Source organism: Oncorhynchus clarkii, chromosome 18 (assembly GCF_045791955.1).
Source record: "Oncorhynchus clarkii lewisi isolate Uvic-CL-2024 chromosome 18, UVic_Ocla_1.0, whole genome shotgun sequence".
NCBI lineage: Eukaryota > Metazoa > Chordata > Actinopteri > Salmoniformes > Salmonidae > Oncorhynchus > Oncorhynchus clarkii.
In genome coordinates this window covers 29576357-29589927 of record NC_092164.1, presented here as the reverse complement: position 1 = coordinate 29589927, position 13571 = coordinate 29576357, and the positions used below count along the sequence as shown (strand labels likewise).

General features: G+C 44.0%; 1 protein-coding gene across 18 annotated transcripts in view; it reads left to right on the top strand.

Moving 5' to 3' along the window:
• Nucleotides 1-13571, top strand: part of LOC139373300 (ubiquitin-associated protein 2-like) — an 83475-nt gene that overhangs the window by 40828 nt on the left and 29076 nt on the right. For all 18 annotated transcript variants that reach the window (XM_071113673.1, XM_071113675.1, XM_071113674.1 and 15 more), the window contains 7 exons: nucleotides 310-493; nucleotides 4872-5067; nucleotides 5317-5609; nucleotides 5853-6025; nucleotides 6212-6320; nucleotides 6540-6576; nucleotides 6911-7109. In XM_071113673.1, coding sequence (XP_070969774.1) covers nucleotides 310-493; nucleotides 4872-5067; nucleotides 5317-5609; nucleotides 5853-6025; nucleotides 6212-6320; nucleotides 6540-6576; nucleotides 6911-7109 — 1191 coding nt within the window. The remainder of the gene's footprint in view (nucleotides 1-309; nucleotides 494-4871; nucleotides 5068-5316; nucleotides 5610-5852; nucleotides 6026-6211; nucleotides 6321-6539; nucleotides 6577-6910; nucleotides 7110-13571) is intronic.

The window sequence follows — 13571 nt, the reverse complement described above, 5'->3', positions numbered from 1 at the left end:
GCCAAAGTTACTGAGAAAATCAAATTTTGTAATTCAAGCAGTTCTTGTGTTATGCCTATGATTTTCAGCTCTGTATCTGGTTTCATCAACCCCAAAATGTACTGTCATTCATACAATTGGTTAGCTAACACGAATCAGAACAACATCTGTTGCACAGACCCTGTAATGGGTTAGCATTCTGTCCAGGGGGTGTACTTGTACATCAAGCTGACTCGTGCTACAGAAGCAAGAGATGAGCTACTGCCCTATGGGCCATTCTGGCTTGGACAAGGCTAATTACTAACGATTTCTGACCTCTGTCCCCTGCAGGATTGACCTGGCTGTGCTGCTGGGGAAGACTCCCCCATCCTCCTCAGAGGCAGAGGCCCTGGGCCCCATGAAAGCCAGCCAGCCCCCCTCTCTCCCCCAGTCACTGGTTTTCAGCAACTCCAAGCAGGGTGTGCCGCTGTCACAACCCCCCTCCAGCAGCACCCCTTACAACCAGCACAGCGTGGTGAGCCCACAGGACACACAACAGCTTCTTCTCAATTCTACATTTTTACTGACTGTACTTAAAGTGGAACTGACTGCGTTTTAACTACTTTTCCCAAAAATATCAAATTCACAGTTTATTCTACCAAACCAACTTGAGGTTCTAAAAATATGTTCTATTTGACTCAACATTCCAGGATGTACAGTAAGGCATTGTTGGCAGAATAGATGGCTGAAGTTCAGTGTATTATTAATATCATTCTCCAATCCATTTCTTTGTAGTCCAGAGAATATTGCTATCCGGTTGTAAATCACAGTTGGCCTGTTACATTGTTTGCTGCCTTCATTCAGGATGCGCTGTTTGTTTCAATGACTCAATATTCTGGCCAAAAACTGACAAATGTAACTAAGCCTGGGAATGTCAATTAGGGCTGGGAGGTATACCGTATTTGACAATATACCAGTATTGATGCACAAACTGGTTTGTTTACCTTCTATAATGGTATTTGAATGTTTGGTTTGCTAAATGTGATATGCTGTGTGTAATGTCTATTTTTATAGTTTACTCCACTACTTGAGTCCTCTCTCTTTCTCCATGCCGCTTTCCACACAGACCTAGCCCCTCCCCCTTTACTCAAGGAGCTCATTTGTTGTTCCTCGACCAAGAGACACTTGCGTTCAGCGGTCAATGCAGCACATGCAACAATGATAACAACGATGCTGTTTTCACTTTGCTTCTTAATATAAATCCACTAGCGTTCTATAATTACACTATTAGTTTGTGTTTCTTACATCTGCAAATGGCTAGTTTGTCTTAGCAAGATGGGCCTAAATCGTGTTAGCCGCTAATCGCTAGCCGACTGGCTATCTAGCTAGCTAATAAATGTACTGAGTCAGAGCAAATGTAACTAGCTATACAGCCTGATAATACCAGTGATGGTGTAGACCCAATCGGCATGCTTGTGCAACAGTATCTTCTAAATCAAAGAGGAATATGCATTGCATGAATGTTAGCTACATGAATAGCTGAGAGAACATTCAATGTAGCCAAATATTACAGGGTCCCCTAGGAAACACTTGTCAACAGTTTGGTTGCTACCCTGTCACAGTAACTATTCACTGGCATTTTCATTCGTTGTTATGTCAGACTGTATTCAAAGTGCCCACTTTTAAATTCTAACTATAGATTTAGAGTAATTCCATTTCCATGATTCCTACAGTTCACCCAAGTACGAACGTGCAACACCTGCAGAATATGACTGGTGTCGGTAAACAAAGGCAAAATAAAAAGGTTATGGTTAGTCACGAACGCTCCAGATAACATGTAAACAGCCTAACCAGCTCTGCTATGGCAAGTAAAATGGTCAGAGTGAGGTGTTCTCTCATTTGTGTCCGGAAGTAACAAGCTAGCCAACTTTAGCCTGTTAGCTTGGGTTCTTGGTTGGGATAAGAATGCATTAGCAGGCAAGCTGCAGAAGGAAGAACAGGCTACTTACTATTTATTCCCCATTGTTTATTAGTGCAGTTGTGATGGCCCACTAGCAGAAAAAGTTTGAGGGTGTATCTAATGTTCCTTCGTTAGATTTTAGCTCATCTTCCTCTGGCTCGCATTAGTTGTTGATCTTGTTGGCCTGCCTTTTTATGGTTGTTTGATCAATAGGACTGTAAAGTTCCCAAATGTAAGAGGACTCCCGTGGTATTTGCATACAGTACCAGTCAAATGTTTGGACAACTACTCATTCAAGGGTTTTTCTTTATTTTGATTATAGACATCAAATCTATGAATTAACACACATGGAATCATGTAGTAACCAAAAAAAGTGTTAAACAAATCCAAATATATTTTATATTTTTGACTCTTCAAACTAAATCAACTTCACCTGGAATGCTTTTCCAACAGTCTTGAAGGAGTTCCCACATATGCAAAGCAGTTGTTGGCTACTTTTCTTTCACTCTGCGGTCCAACTCATCTCAATCATCTCAATTGGGTTGAGGTCGGGTGATTGTGGAGGCCAGGTCATCTGAAGCAGCACTCCCATCACTCTCCTTGGTCAAATTGGCCTTACACAGCCTGGAGGTGTGTTGGGTCATTGTCCTGTTGAAAAACCAATTATATTCCCACTAAGTGCAAACCAGATGGGATGGTGTATCGCTGTAGAATGCTGTGGTAGCCATGCTGGTTAAGTGTGCCTTGAATTCTAAATAAATCACTGACCGTGTCATCAGCAAAGCGCCATCACACCTCCTCCATGCTTCACGGTGGGAACCACACATGCGGAGATCATCTGTTCACCAACTCTGCGTCTCATAAAGAAACGGCGGTTGGAACCAAAAATCTCAAATTTGGGCTCAGCAGACCAAAGGACAGATTTACACCGGTCTAATGACCATTGCTCGTGTTTCTTGGCCCAAGGAAGTCGCTTCTTCATATTTGTGTCCTTTAGTGGTTTCTTTGCAGCAATTCGACTATGATGGCCAGATTCATGCAGTCTCCTCTGAACAGTTGATGTTGAGATGTGTCTGTTACTTGAACTCTGTGAAGCATTTATTTCGGCTGCAATCTAAGGTGCAGTTAATTGCTGATTTCTGAGGCTGGTAACTCTAATGAACTTATCCTCTGCAGCAAAGGTAATTCTGGGCCTTCCTTTCCTGTGGTGGTCCTCGTGAGAGCCAGTTTCATCATGGCGCTTGATGGTTTTTGCAACTGCACTTGAAGAAACGTTCAAAGTTCTTGTCTTAAAGTAATGATGGAATGTCGTTTCTCTTTGCTTATTTGAGCTGTTCTTATTTGAGCTGCCATAATATGGACTAAGGTCTTTTAACAAATAGGGCTATCATCTGTATACCACCCCTACCTCGTCACAACACAAATTATTAACAAGTTACACCTGTTCATTGAAATATGTTCCAGGTGTGACTACCTCATGAAGCTGGTTGAGCGAATTCAAAGTTGTTATCAAGGCAATAGGTGGCTACTTTGAAGAATCTCAAATATAAAATGGATTTTGATTTAACAATTTTTTTGGTTACTATATGATTACATATGTGTTATAGTTTCATAGTTTTTTTATTATGTCTTCTACAATGTAGAAAATAGTGAAAATAAAGAAAAACCCTTGAATGAATAGGTGTCCAAACTTTTGACTGGTACTATATTTGCAGAAATCTGTGTATTTGGTTGCTTTCGCTTTCGCAGAATGCCTGTAAAGACACAGTCCCATTCAAAGTGAATGATGGCAGGCCCATGTGGCAAATGGCTTGTTTTATAAAGGCCTACTGTAGCTCTGATTTGGCTATGGTGCACCGGTCTGCGTAGACTTGGGTCATGGACGAGACAAATGGTTTTATTTACTGCAGTGACTATTAATTGTCCAATCGCATGGCCGCTTTTCCACTCTATATTAATGTGAGGTCAGGGGCATCCTGTTTTCATTGATCATCCTTGATGTTTCTACTTGATTGGCGTGCATGTCAGAGAAAACACCAAGCCATGAGGTCGAAGGAGATGTCTGTAGAAATTCGAGACAGGATTGCGTCAAGGCACAGATCTGGGGAAGGGTACCAAAACATTTCTGCAGAATTCAAGGTCCCCAATAACACAGTGGCCTCCATCATTCTTAAAGGGAAGAAGTATGGAACCACCAAGTCTCTTCCTAGAGCTGGCCGCATGGCCAAACTGAGCAATTGTGGGTGAAGGGCCTTGGTCACGGAGGTGACTGAGAAAGATGAATGGAGCAAATTACAGAGAGATCCTTAATAAAAACCTGCGTCAGAGCGCTCAGGATCTCATACTGGGGTGAAGCTTCATTTTCCAACAGGACAACAACCCTAAGCACACAGCCAAGTCAATGCAGGAGTCTCTAAATGTCCTTGAGTGGCCCAGCCAGAGCCTGGACTTAGCTGTGCAGCGACGCTCCCCATCCAGCCTGACAGAGCTTGAGTGGATCTGCGGAGACGAATGGGAGAAACTTCACAAATATAGGTGTGCAAAGCTTGTAGTGTCATACCCAAGAAGACTCGAGGCTGTAATCGCTGCTAAAGGTGCTTCAACAATGTACTGAGTAAAGGGTCTATATACTTATTTAAATGTGCCATTTCAGTAGATTTAAAAAAAAAAAAAAAAAAATACTTTTGCTATAATTTCTAAACTTGTCATGGGGTATTGTGTGTAGATTGAGGGGGAAAAAAGCAATTTAAGTGGAAAATGTCAAGGTGTCGGACTACTTTCCGAATGCACTGTATGAACAGATTTGAATAAGACTTATGGCAATGTTATTAAAATCTAGTTAGTTCCACTTTAAGTGTTCAAGCAATAAACCAGCACAACTGTTCTATTCTGTTCCACTCTCATTCCTAAAACTTGCAGAATGTCAGTTCCTCCTCTTTTGTTCCCATCGCAGGTGAGCATGCTAAGCAAGGGCTTCGGTGAAGTAGGGGACCCTAAAGGAGGCAGCACAGGGACGACCAGCGGCTCCCAGTTCTTGGAGCAGTTTAAGACTGCCCAGGCCTTGGCTCAGCTGGCTGCCCAGCACTCCCAAACAGGACAGCCTTCCCCCTCCTCCTGGGACACCAGCCCTGTAGCGCTGGGCCAGTATGGTAAGAGGACACTCAGGGAGATACCGGGACTATAGAGGCAGTTTGGATGGTTGTAAAGTAGGGGGTGTATATAGAGGCTAGACTGACTTTGGTTTGCAGAGAGTTAGAAATGCCTACATGACTGGTATTTCTGTTTATGAAGAGGACACATGTTAATTGCCCTATACAAGGTTCAGATTCAGATATTTGTTTTAAGTTTATAGCCATCAGGTGTAGCCACTACCTTCCTTTCTCTAATCACCCCCCCAGACATGAACGCCCAGCCGGAGCCTGCGGCCCATAGCCCCTTCACAAAGCGCCAGCCCTACCAATCCACCTCTGTGTTGGATGCCTTCCTCCCCCCTTCTGTCTCCTCCTCCCTGCCCCCACAGAGCACCCCCTCGTCCCTCATGGCGCCCCCCGTGTCCTCCCTCCCCAAAATGACGGTGCCCCCTGGGCAGCAGGTGTCCACTAGCTCGCCGGACACCCAGGGCTCCAGCCCCCTGCCATTGCAGCAGCACAAGCTCAAGCAGCAGAAGAAGAGGACCTCCATCACCACCAAGGTAACAGCTCAACACTGATACAAAGACGATGTAAAGAGAGTGAATGGCCGGTCATGCTGCGCCCAGCTTCTAATTATTTTCTCAGGTAACACTAGCTCACTTGCAGCAAACAGTGAGCACAAATTCACTTTACTTTCAGCACTCTTTGCCTAACACCTATGTATCCCTACCTCTCCCTACTTTTTCATTAACTTAATTTCCTTGCTTTCACTGACATCAACCATTTATTATATTTTATTCCAGATCCCAGCGACGCCGGTGGAGATGCCTGGCTCGGCAGACATCTCTGGGCTCAACCTGCAGTTTGGAGTGCTGCAGTTTGGCTCTGAACCCGTGCTCCAGGAGTACGACATCATCCCCGCCACCACCTCACCAGGCTGCCAGGTTCAGAACTGCCTCTACACAAGCCCCAGCAGGTGAGCACTCATCTCAGTCATACCAGACACAGCACAATTTGTGTAAGATGGGGTCTTGTACAACTATAACACCACAAACAGACCCATGTGAAGCATCTCTTGTCACTTGGCTTCACTTGAGTTTTGAGACTCCTCCTTTTTCAAAGTAGCCTTTGGCTTTATATAATCACCCTGCTTTTCCTCCAGTGAGGCTACTCCCTCCCTGTCCAACCCCAGTCAGATGGACATGTATGACCAGAGGGCTCCTCAGGCCCGACGCTACCCCACCGTCTCCTCCCCGCAGAAAGACATTGAGGTGAGCCTCCATTCATTCATTGCGCCGTTCATATCGCTATGCCTCCTTAAGATTCATTCCTCCACTCATATTGTGTTTATTCCTAGATAAATACAAAATAAATGGCTGTGTTCACTTTTCTTTGAACAGCTCCCTCTGTTACTGAATGGACTGTTGCTATGGAAATGTCTCCCCTATGTTACTGTACCCTAACAAGCCCACTTGAACTTGTTTTTTCAGAATGGATTCAGTTCAGTACATACGCAATCTGTAGAAGGTGAGTCATTTTGGTAGTTGTGTGGGTTTGCAGTGAAGGAAGTCTGAATATATGGGAGTTATGGCCGTCCTGGCAACTGTGTGAAGAGGTACTCCGCTACCATGCATCCTGGATGTAGGTTAAGTACTCTGGAACCATGGCCTGTTATTTTGTGGTCCTCGGTTAGTATTTTATGGCTATTCATTCAAAGTAACCCTTAAAGAGGAAACCGCTTGGAATGGCAATCTATGGACAATCTCCCCAATCAGACAGTATGTGTATTGTAGAGCTTTTGTCGATCTGGGTTGGCACTAATTCCAGAATCCATCTCTCCCTCCATCTTGTCTCTGTTCAGTCTGCCCACCTGCAGCAGGATCTGCAGTGTCTGTGAAGTCAGCCTCTGATTCGGCCGCACCCGCGTCAGTCTCCATGGCTACACTGACGGACAGTGGCTCAGGGCCCGCCTCTTTGTTGACCACATCAAAGCAATCGTCACTCAGCGCTCTGGGGCACAATGAAGACCTGCCCCCGAATACCATGTCTCAGCACAGCAAGTAAGAGGGTACCCTGGATGGTTTGAACAAAGGGCTTGAGTGTCATTTTTATATAAATATATATTCCATTTTTTTCAGCTTTCATTTCAAATATTTCATATACATTTCATGGCTTACAATATCAGATTACTTCACACAGTCATATCTTTAGATGGGTCATGTACATTTATACATTTTTAGAAGGAAGTGCTTGGTCCCAGGGACCCAAAAGGGTGCACCATCCTTATACACCCAACCCCAATGAGAGGTTTGAGTCCCGAGGGCCAGCACCAGCTGAGGTATACGGACAGATATGGTAACAGATTCTCAGCTGTACCAAGCCATCCACACAATGAGTGCAAATGACAACAAAAGAAACATCAGTCAGTCAAGCAATTTATAAATCGAAAGGAGGGCCTGGCATTTGTAGGTCTATGAAGGCCCCCCCAGGTGGAATGAAATACATAATTTCCTTTTAAAGTATAATATATATTTTCTAGTTTTAAAAAGTGAATTAAATACTGCACTCATTTTCCACTCAATAATTTGTCTCTTGGCAAGGATAGTAGAGAAAGCAATTGCACCCGAAAGGTGCCGCCAAATCAAATTTTATTTGTCACACAGTACAACATTTGTAGACCTTACTGTGAAATGCTTACTTACTAGTCCTTAAGCAACAATGCAGTTTTAAGAAAAACGAGTTCCGAAAAATATTTACTATATAAATTGAAGTAAAAAAATTCAAGAGCAACAATAAAATAACGTGGCTATATACAGGGGGTACCGGTACTGTGTCAATGTGCGGGGGGGGTACAGGTTTGTCAAGGTAATTGAGGTAATATGTACATGTAGGTAGGGTTAAAGTGACTATGCATAGATAATAAACGGGACCTAGACTTGGCGCTCCAGTGCCACTTGCGCCAAGTCTGGTATAGAGGTCCTGGATGGCAGGAAGCTTGGCCCCAGTGATGTATTGGGCCGTATGCACTACCCTCTGTAGCGCCTTGCAGTCAGAGGCCGAGCAGTTGCCATACCAGGCGGTAATGCTCTCGATGGTAAAGCTGTAGAACTTTTTGAGGATCTGAGGACCCATGCCAAATATTTTCAGTCTCCTGAGGGGGAATGGGCGTTGTCGTGACCTCTTCACAACTGTCTTGGTGTGTTTGGACCATGATAGTTTGTTGGTGATGTGGACACCAAGGAACTTGAAGCTCTCAACCAGCTCCACTACAGCCCTGTCGATGGGAATGGGGGCGTGCTCGGCCCTCCTTTTCCTGTAGTCCACGATCTTCTCCTTTGTCTTGATCACGTTGAGGGAGAGGTTGTTGTCTTGGCACCAGTTCTCTGACCAGGTCTCTGACCTCCTCCCTATAGGCTGTCTCATCGTTGTCGGTGATCAGGCCTACCACTGTTGTGTCGTCGGCAAATTTATTTAATGATGGTGTTGGAGTCGTGCTTGGCCAGGGAGTACAGGAGGGGACTGAGCACGCACCCCTGAGTGTTTCCCGTGTTGAGGATCAGCATGGCAGATGTGTTGTTGTCTACTCTTACCACCTGGGGTAGCCCGTCAGGAAATACATGATCCAGTTGCAGAGGGAGGTGTTTAATCCCAGGTTCCTTAGCTTAGTGATGAGCTTTGAGGGCACTATGATGTTGAATGCTGAGCTGTAGTCAATGAACAGCATTCTCACATAGGTGTTACTTTTTCCAGGTGCGAAAGGGCAGTGCAGTAGAGTGCGTTTTCTGTGGATCTTTTGGGGTGGTCTGCAAATTGGAGTGGGTCTAGGGATTGTGGGATGATGATGTTGTGAGCCATGACCGCACTTTCAAAGTGTTACGGGTCGGTAGTCATTTAGGCAGGTTACCTTGGTGTTCTTGGGCACAGGGACTATGGTGGTCTACTTGAAACGTAGGTACAGGTTGAAACGGACAGGTTGAAAATGTCAGTGAAGACACTTGCCAATGCTCAGAGTAATCCGTCTGCCCCTGCGGCCTTGTGAATGTTGACCTCTTTTAAAAAAACTCACATCAGCAGTGGTCTGGAACGGTGATCTTTCATCAGCAGTGGTCTTTCATGCATGTGTTTGCCTCGAAGTTTTATTTTTTATTTATTTTATTTTACCTTTATTTAAGGTAAAGTCAGTTAAGAACAAATTCTTATTTTCAATGACGGCCTAGGAACAGTGGGTTAACTGCCTGTTCAGGGGCAGAACGACAGATTTGTACCTTGTCAGCTCGGGGATTTGAACTTGCAACCTTCCGGTTACTAGCCGAACGCTCTAACCACTAGGCTACCCTGCCGCCCCGAATAGGAAGAAATTTAGCTCGTCTGGTAGGCTTGTGACTGGGCTTCCCGTTGTAGTCCCTAGTAGTTTGCATGACCTGCCACATCCGACGAGCATTGGAGCCGGTTTAGTAGGATTCAATCTTAGTCCTGTATTGATGCTTTGCCTGTTTGATGGTTCGTCCGAGGGTGTAGTAGGATTTCTTATAAGCGTCCAGGTTAGAGTCCAACTCCTTGAAAGCGGCAGCTCTACCCTTTAGCTCGGTGCGGATGTTGCCTGTAATCCATGGCTTCTGGTTGGGGTATGTACGTACGGTCACTGTGGGGACAATGTCACCGATGCACTTACTGATGAAGCCTGTGACTGATGTGGTATATTCCTCAATGCCATCGGATGAGATCCGGAACCTAGTCCATTCTGTGCAAGCAAAACAGTCCTCCGACATCTGACCGCTTTCGTATCGAGTCAAGGAGGATCCCTGCTTATGGTCAGATTTGCCAAATGGATGGCGAGCTTTGTTATGCATCTCTGTGTGTGGAGTAAAAGTGGTCTATAGTTTTTATTTTTATTTTTTATATATAGATTTTTCCTTCTCCCTCTCCCCTCTGGTTGCACAATGTGACATGCTGGTAGAAATGAGGTAAAACAAATTTAAGTTTGCCTGCGTTAAAGTCCCCGACTACTAGGGGGAGCGCCTCCTCTGGATGAGCATTTTCTTGTTTGCTTATGGCTTTATACAGCTTGTTGAGTGCTGTTTTAGTGCCAGCATAAATAGGCAACTACGAAAAATATAGATAAACGCTCTAGGTAAATAGTGTGGTCTACGGCTTATCATGAGGTACTCTACCTCAGGCGAGCCTACAGACCACCACTCGTTGTTTTACCAGAGGCAGCTGTCCTGTCTTGCCGATGCAAGAAAAATCGGCCTACTGTATATTACCCGTGTCGTCATTCATCCACGACTCAGTGAAATGTAAGATATTAGTTTTTAATGTCCCATTGGTAGGATAGTCTTGAACGGAGCTCATCCACTTTATTCTCCAAGGATTGCACGTTGGCCAATAGGCGGGTTAACCGCTCGCTGACGAATTCTCACAAATTCTCTCTCTTCATGCGAATGATGGTGATTTGGGCCTGGTCGGGTATCTGGTGTAAATCCTTCACGTCCGAATTTGTTCTTAACTGGCTTCCCTAGTTAAATAAAATTAACACCTGTATACTTGGATATTGGCAGAGATAAGGGTGAATAAAGATGTTTTACCGGCTGATTCTTCAATTTGCACCTAAAAGGGTGCAAAAGGTTTGAATAGTTATGAGAGTCAAGCCAGTACATATATCATATTTCTGATATTTGCAGACCAGTAGAACTGCATGTTGGATAATGCCAGGCCACCTTGGTTTTTAGGCCTTTGAAGGAATATTTGATGTACCCGAGTGGTTTTCTTATTCCAAATGAGAGGTAATGACATGATCTAGATTGTTATAGAACGATTTAGAAAAAAGTATTTATTCGTCCAGATAGAGGGGAAGAAGCAACCAGCGCTCAAAGTCAGGTTTAGTATGTTTTAATAACTTTGTAAAGTTTGCCTTCAGGAAGCCTTTAAAATGGCGATTAACTGGTGGACATTTCACATTTATGCAGGTTCAGCTTATACCCAGATATTTCCCCAACAGTTTCAAGAAGTATTGCCTTGTTGTGGAATTTAGTGCACACTTTTATTAAGTTTATACCATATACCTTAGGGGCTTAAATATTTGCCAGAACCACAGGAATATTGTACAGCGTCTCTGAGACCACAATAGATCATTCATTGTCTTGAGAACCTGGGAAAGTGTACGATGTGTATTATGATTGATCAGAATGGCTGTCCCACATGAAGCATGAAATGGTAATTTGGTTAGAGCCATATTTCTTGTAAAAAAAAAGCTATGTTTGCCTTGAAGTTGTAAGTGTGCCCAAGACCGTTGCATTAACAAATTTCAAAGTTCCTTTGACATTCCAACTCATGCAGTTGAGCCCTAGGCCCCCCTTGCAAGCCTATTATCTTACTTTCCTGTACAACAAATGGCAAGTCATGTGTAGAAACATTTAAAAGGAAAAATAGGGCTGTCCCCGACTAAGGAATCTTGGTTGACCGAAGTTCTGTTATTTTGACCAATCAGTCTTTTTCCATATATACAGTGCATTCAGAAAGAATTCAGACCCCTACACTTTTTTCACATTTTGTTACGTTACAGCTTTATTCTAAAATGGATTAAAACCCCCAAATGCCTTCATTAATCTACACACAATAACCCATAATGACCACGCAAAAACAGATGTTTAGACATTTTTACAACCCTTTGCTACGAGACTCAATATGTAGTCATCCTTGAGTTGTTTCAACAACTTGATTGGAGTCCACCTGTGGTACATTCAATTGATTGGACATGATTTGGAAAGGCACACATCTGTCTATAAGGTCCCACAGTTGACAGTTATGTCTGAAAAAAAAAACAAGCCATGAGGTCAAAGAAATTGTCAGTTGAGCTCCAAGACATGATTGTGTCGAGGCACAGATCTAGGGAAAGGTACCAAAAAAATTCTGCAGCATTGAAGGTCCCCAAGAACAGTGTCTTCCATCATTCTTAAATGGATTAAGTTTGGAACCACCAAGACTCTTTCCAGAGCTGGCTGCCCGGCTAAACTGAGCAATCGGGGGAGAAAGGGCCTCTGTCAGGGAAGTGACCATGTACCCGATGGTCACTGACAGAGCTCTAGAGTTTCTCTGTGGTGATGGGAGAACTTTCCAGGAGAACTTTCCAGAAGGCCAACCATCTCTGCAGCACTCCATCAATCAGGCCTTTATGGTAGTGGCCAGACGGAACCCATTTCTCAGTAAAAGGCACATGAAAGCCCGCTCTGAGTTTGCCAGAAGGCACCTAAAGGTCTCTGACCATGAGACAAGATTCTCTGGTCTGATGAAACCAAGATTGAACTATTTGGCCGGAATTCCATGCGCCACGTCTGGAGGAAACCTGGTACGGCAAGTATTCAGACCCCTTGACTTTTTCCACATTCTGTTACGTTATGCTGTTGGATCTTTTTCAGCGGCATGGACTGGTTTTACTTGTCAGGATTGAGGGAAAGATGAACGGAGCAAAGTACAGAGAGATCCTTGATGAAAACCTGCTCCAGAGCGCTCAGGACCTTAGACTGGGGCGAAGGTTCACCTTCCAACAGGACAACAACCATTTGGCACACAGCCAAGACAATGCAGGAGTGGTTTCGGGACAAGTCTCTGAATGTCCTTGAGTGGCCCAGCCAGAGCCTGGACGTGAACCCGATCGAACATCTCTGGAGAGACCTGAAAAAAGCTGTCCAGTGGCGCTCCCAATCCAACCTGACAGCTTGATAGGATCTGCGGAGAAGAATGAGAGAAACTCTCAAAATACAGTTGTGCCAAGCTTCTAGCGTCATACCCAAGAAGACTCAAGGATGTAATTGCTGCCAAAGGTGATTCAACAAAGTACTGAGTAAAGTGTTTCTATTTTATTTTTATAAATTTGCAATAATTTCTAAACCTGTTTTTGCTTTGTCATTATGGGGTATTGTGTGGAGATTAAGAGAACACATCTATTTTATCCATTTTAGAATAAGGCTGTAATGTAACAGAATGTGGAAAAAGTCAAGGGGTCTGAATACTTTCTGAATGCACTGTAGACACACCCTATGTGTTTAAATAAAATCAACTACAGTGGGGAGAACAAGTATTTGATGCACTGCCGATTTTGCAGGTTTTCCTCCTTACAAAGCATGTAGAGGTCTGTAATTTGTATCATAGGTATACTTCAACTGTGAGAGACGGAATCTAAAACAAAAATCCAACTAAGGAGTGGCTCCGTAAGAAGCATCTCAAGGTCCTGGAGTGGCCTAGCCAGTCTCCAGACCTGAACCCAATAGATAATCTTTGGAGGGAGCTGAAAGTCCGTATTGCACAGCGACAGCCCCGAAACCTGAAGGATCTGGAGAAGGTTTGCATGGAGTGGGCCAAAATCACTGCTGCAGTGTGTGCAAACCTAGTCAAGAACTACAGGAAACATATGATCTCTGTAATTGCAAACAAAGGTTTCTGTACCAAATATTAAGTTCTGCTTTTCTGATGTATCAAATACTTATGTCATGCAATAAAATGCAAATTAATTACTTAAATCCAGA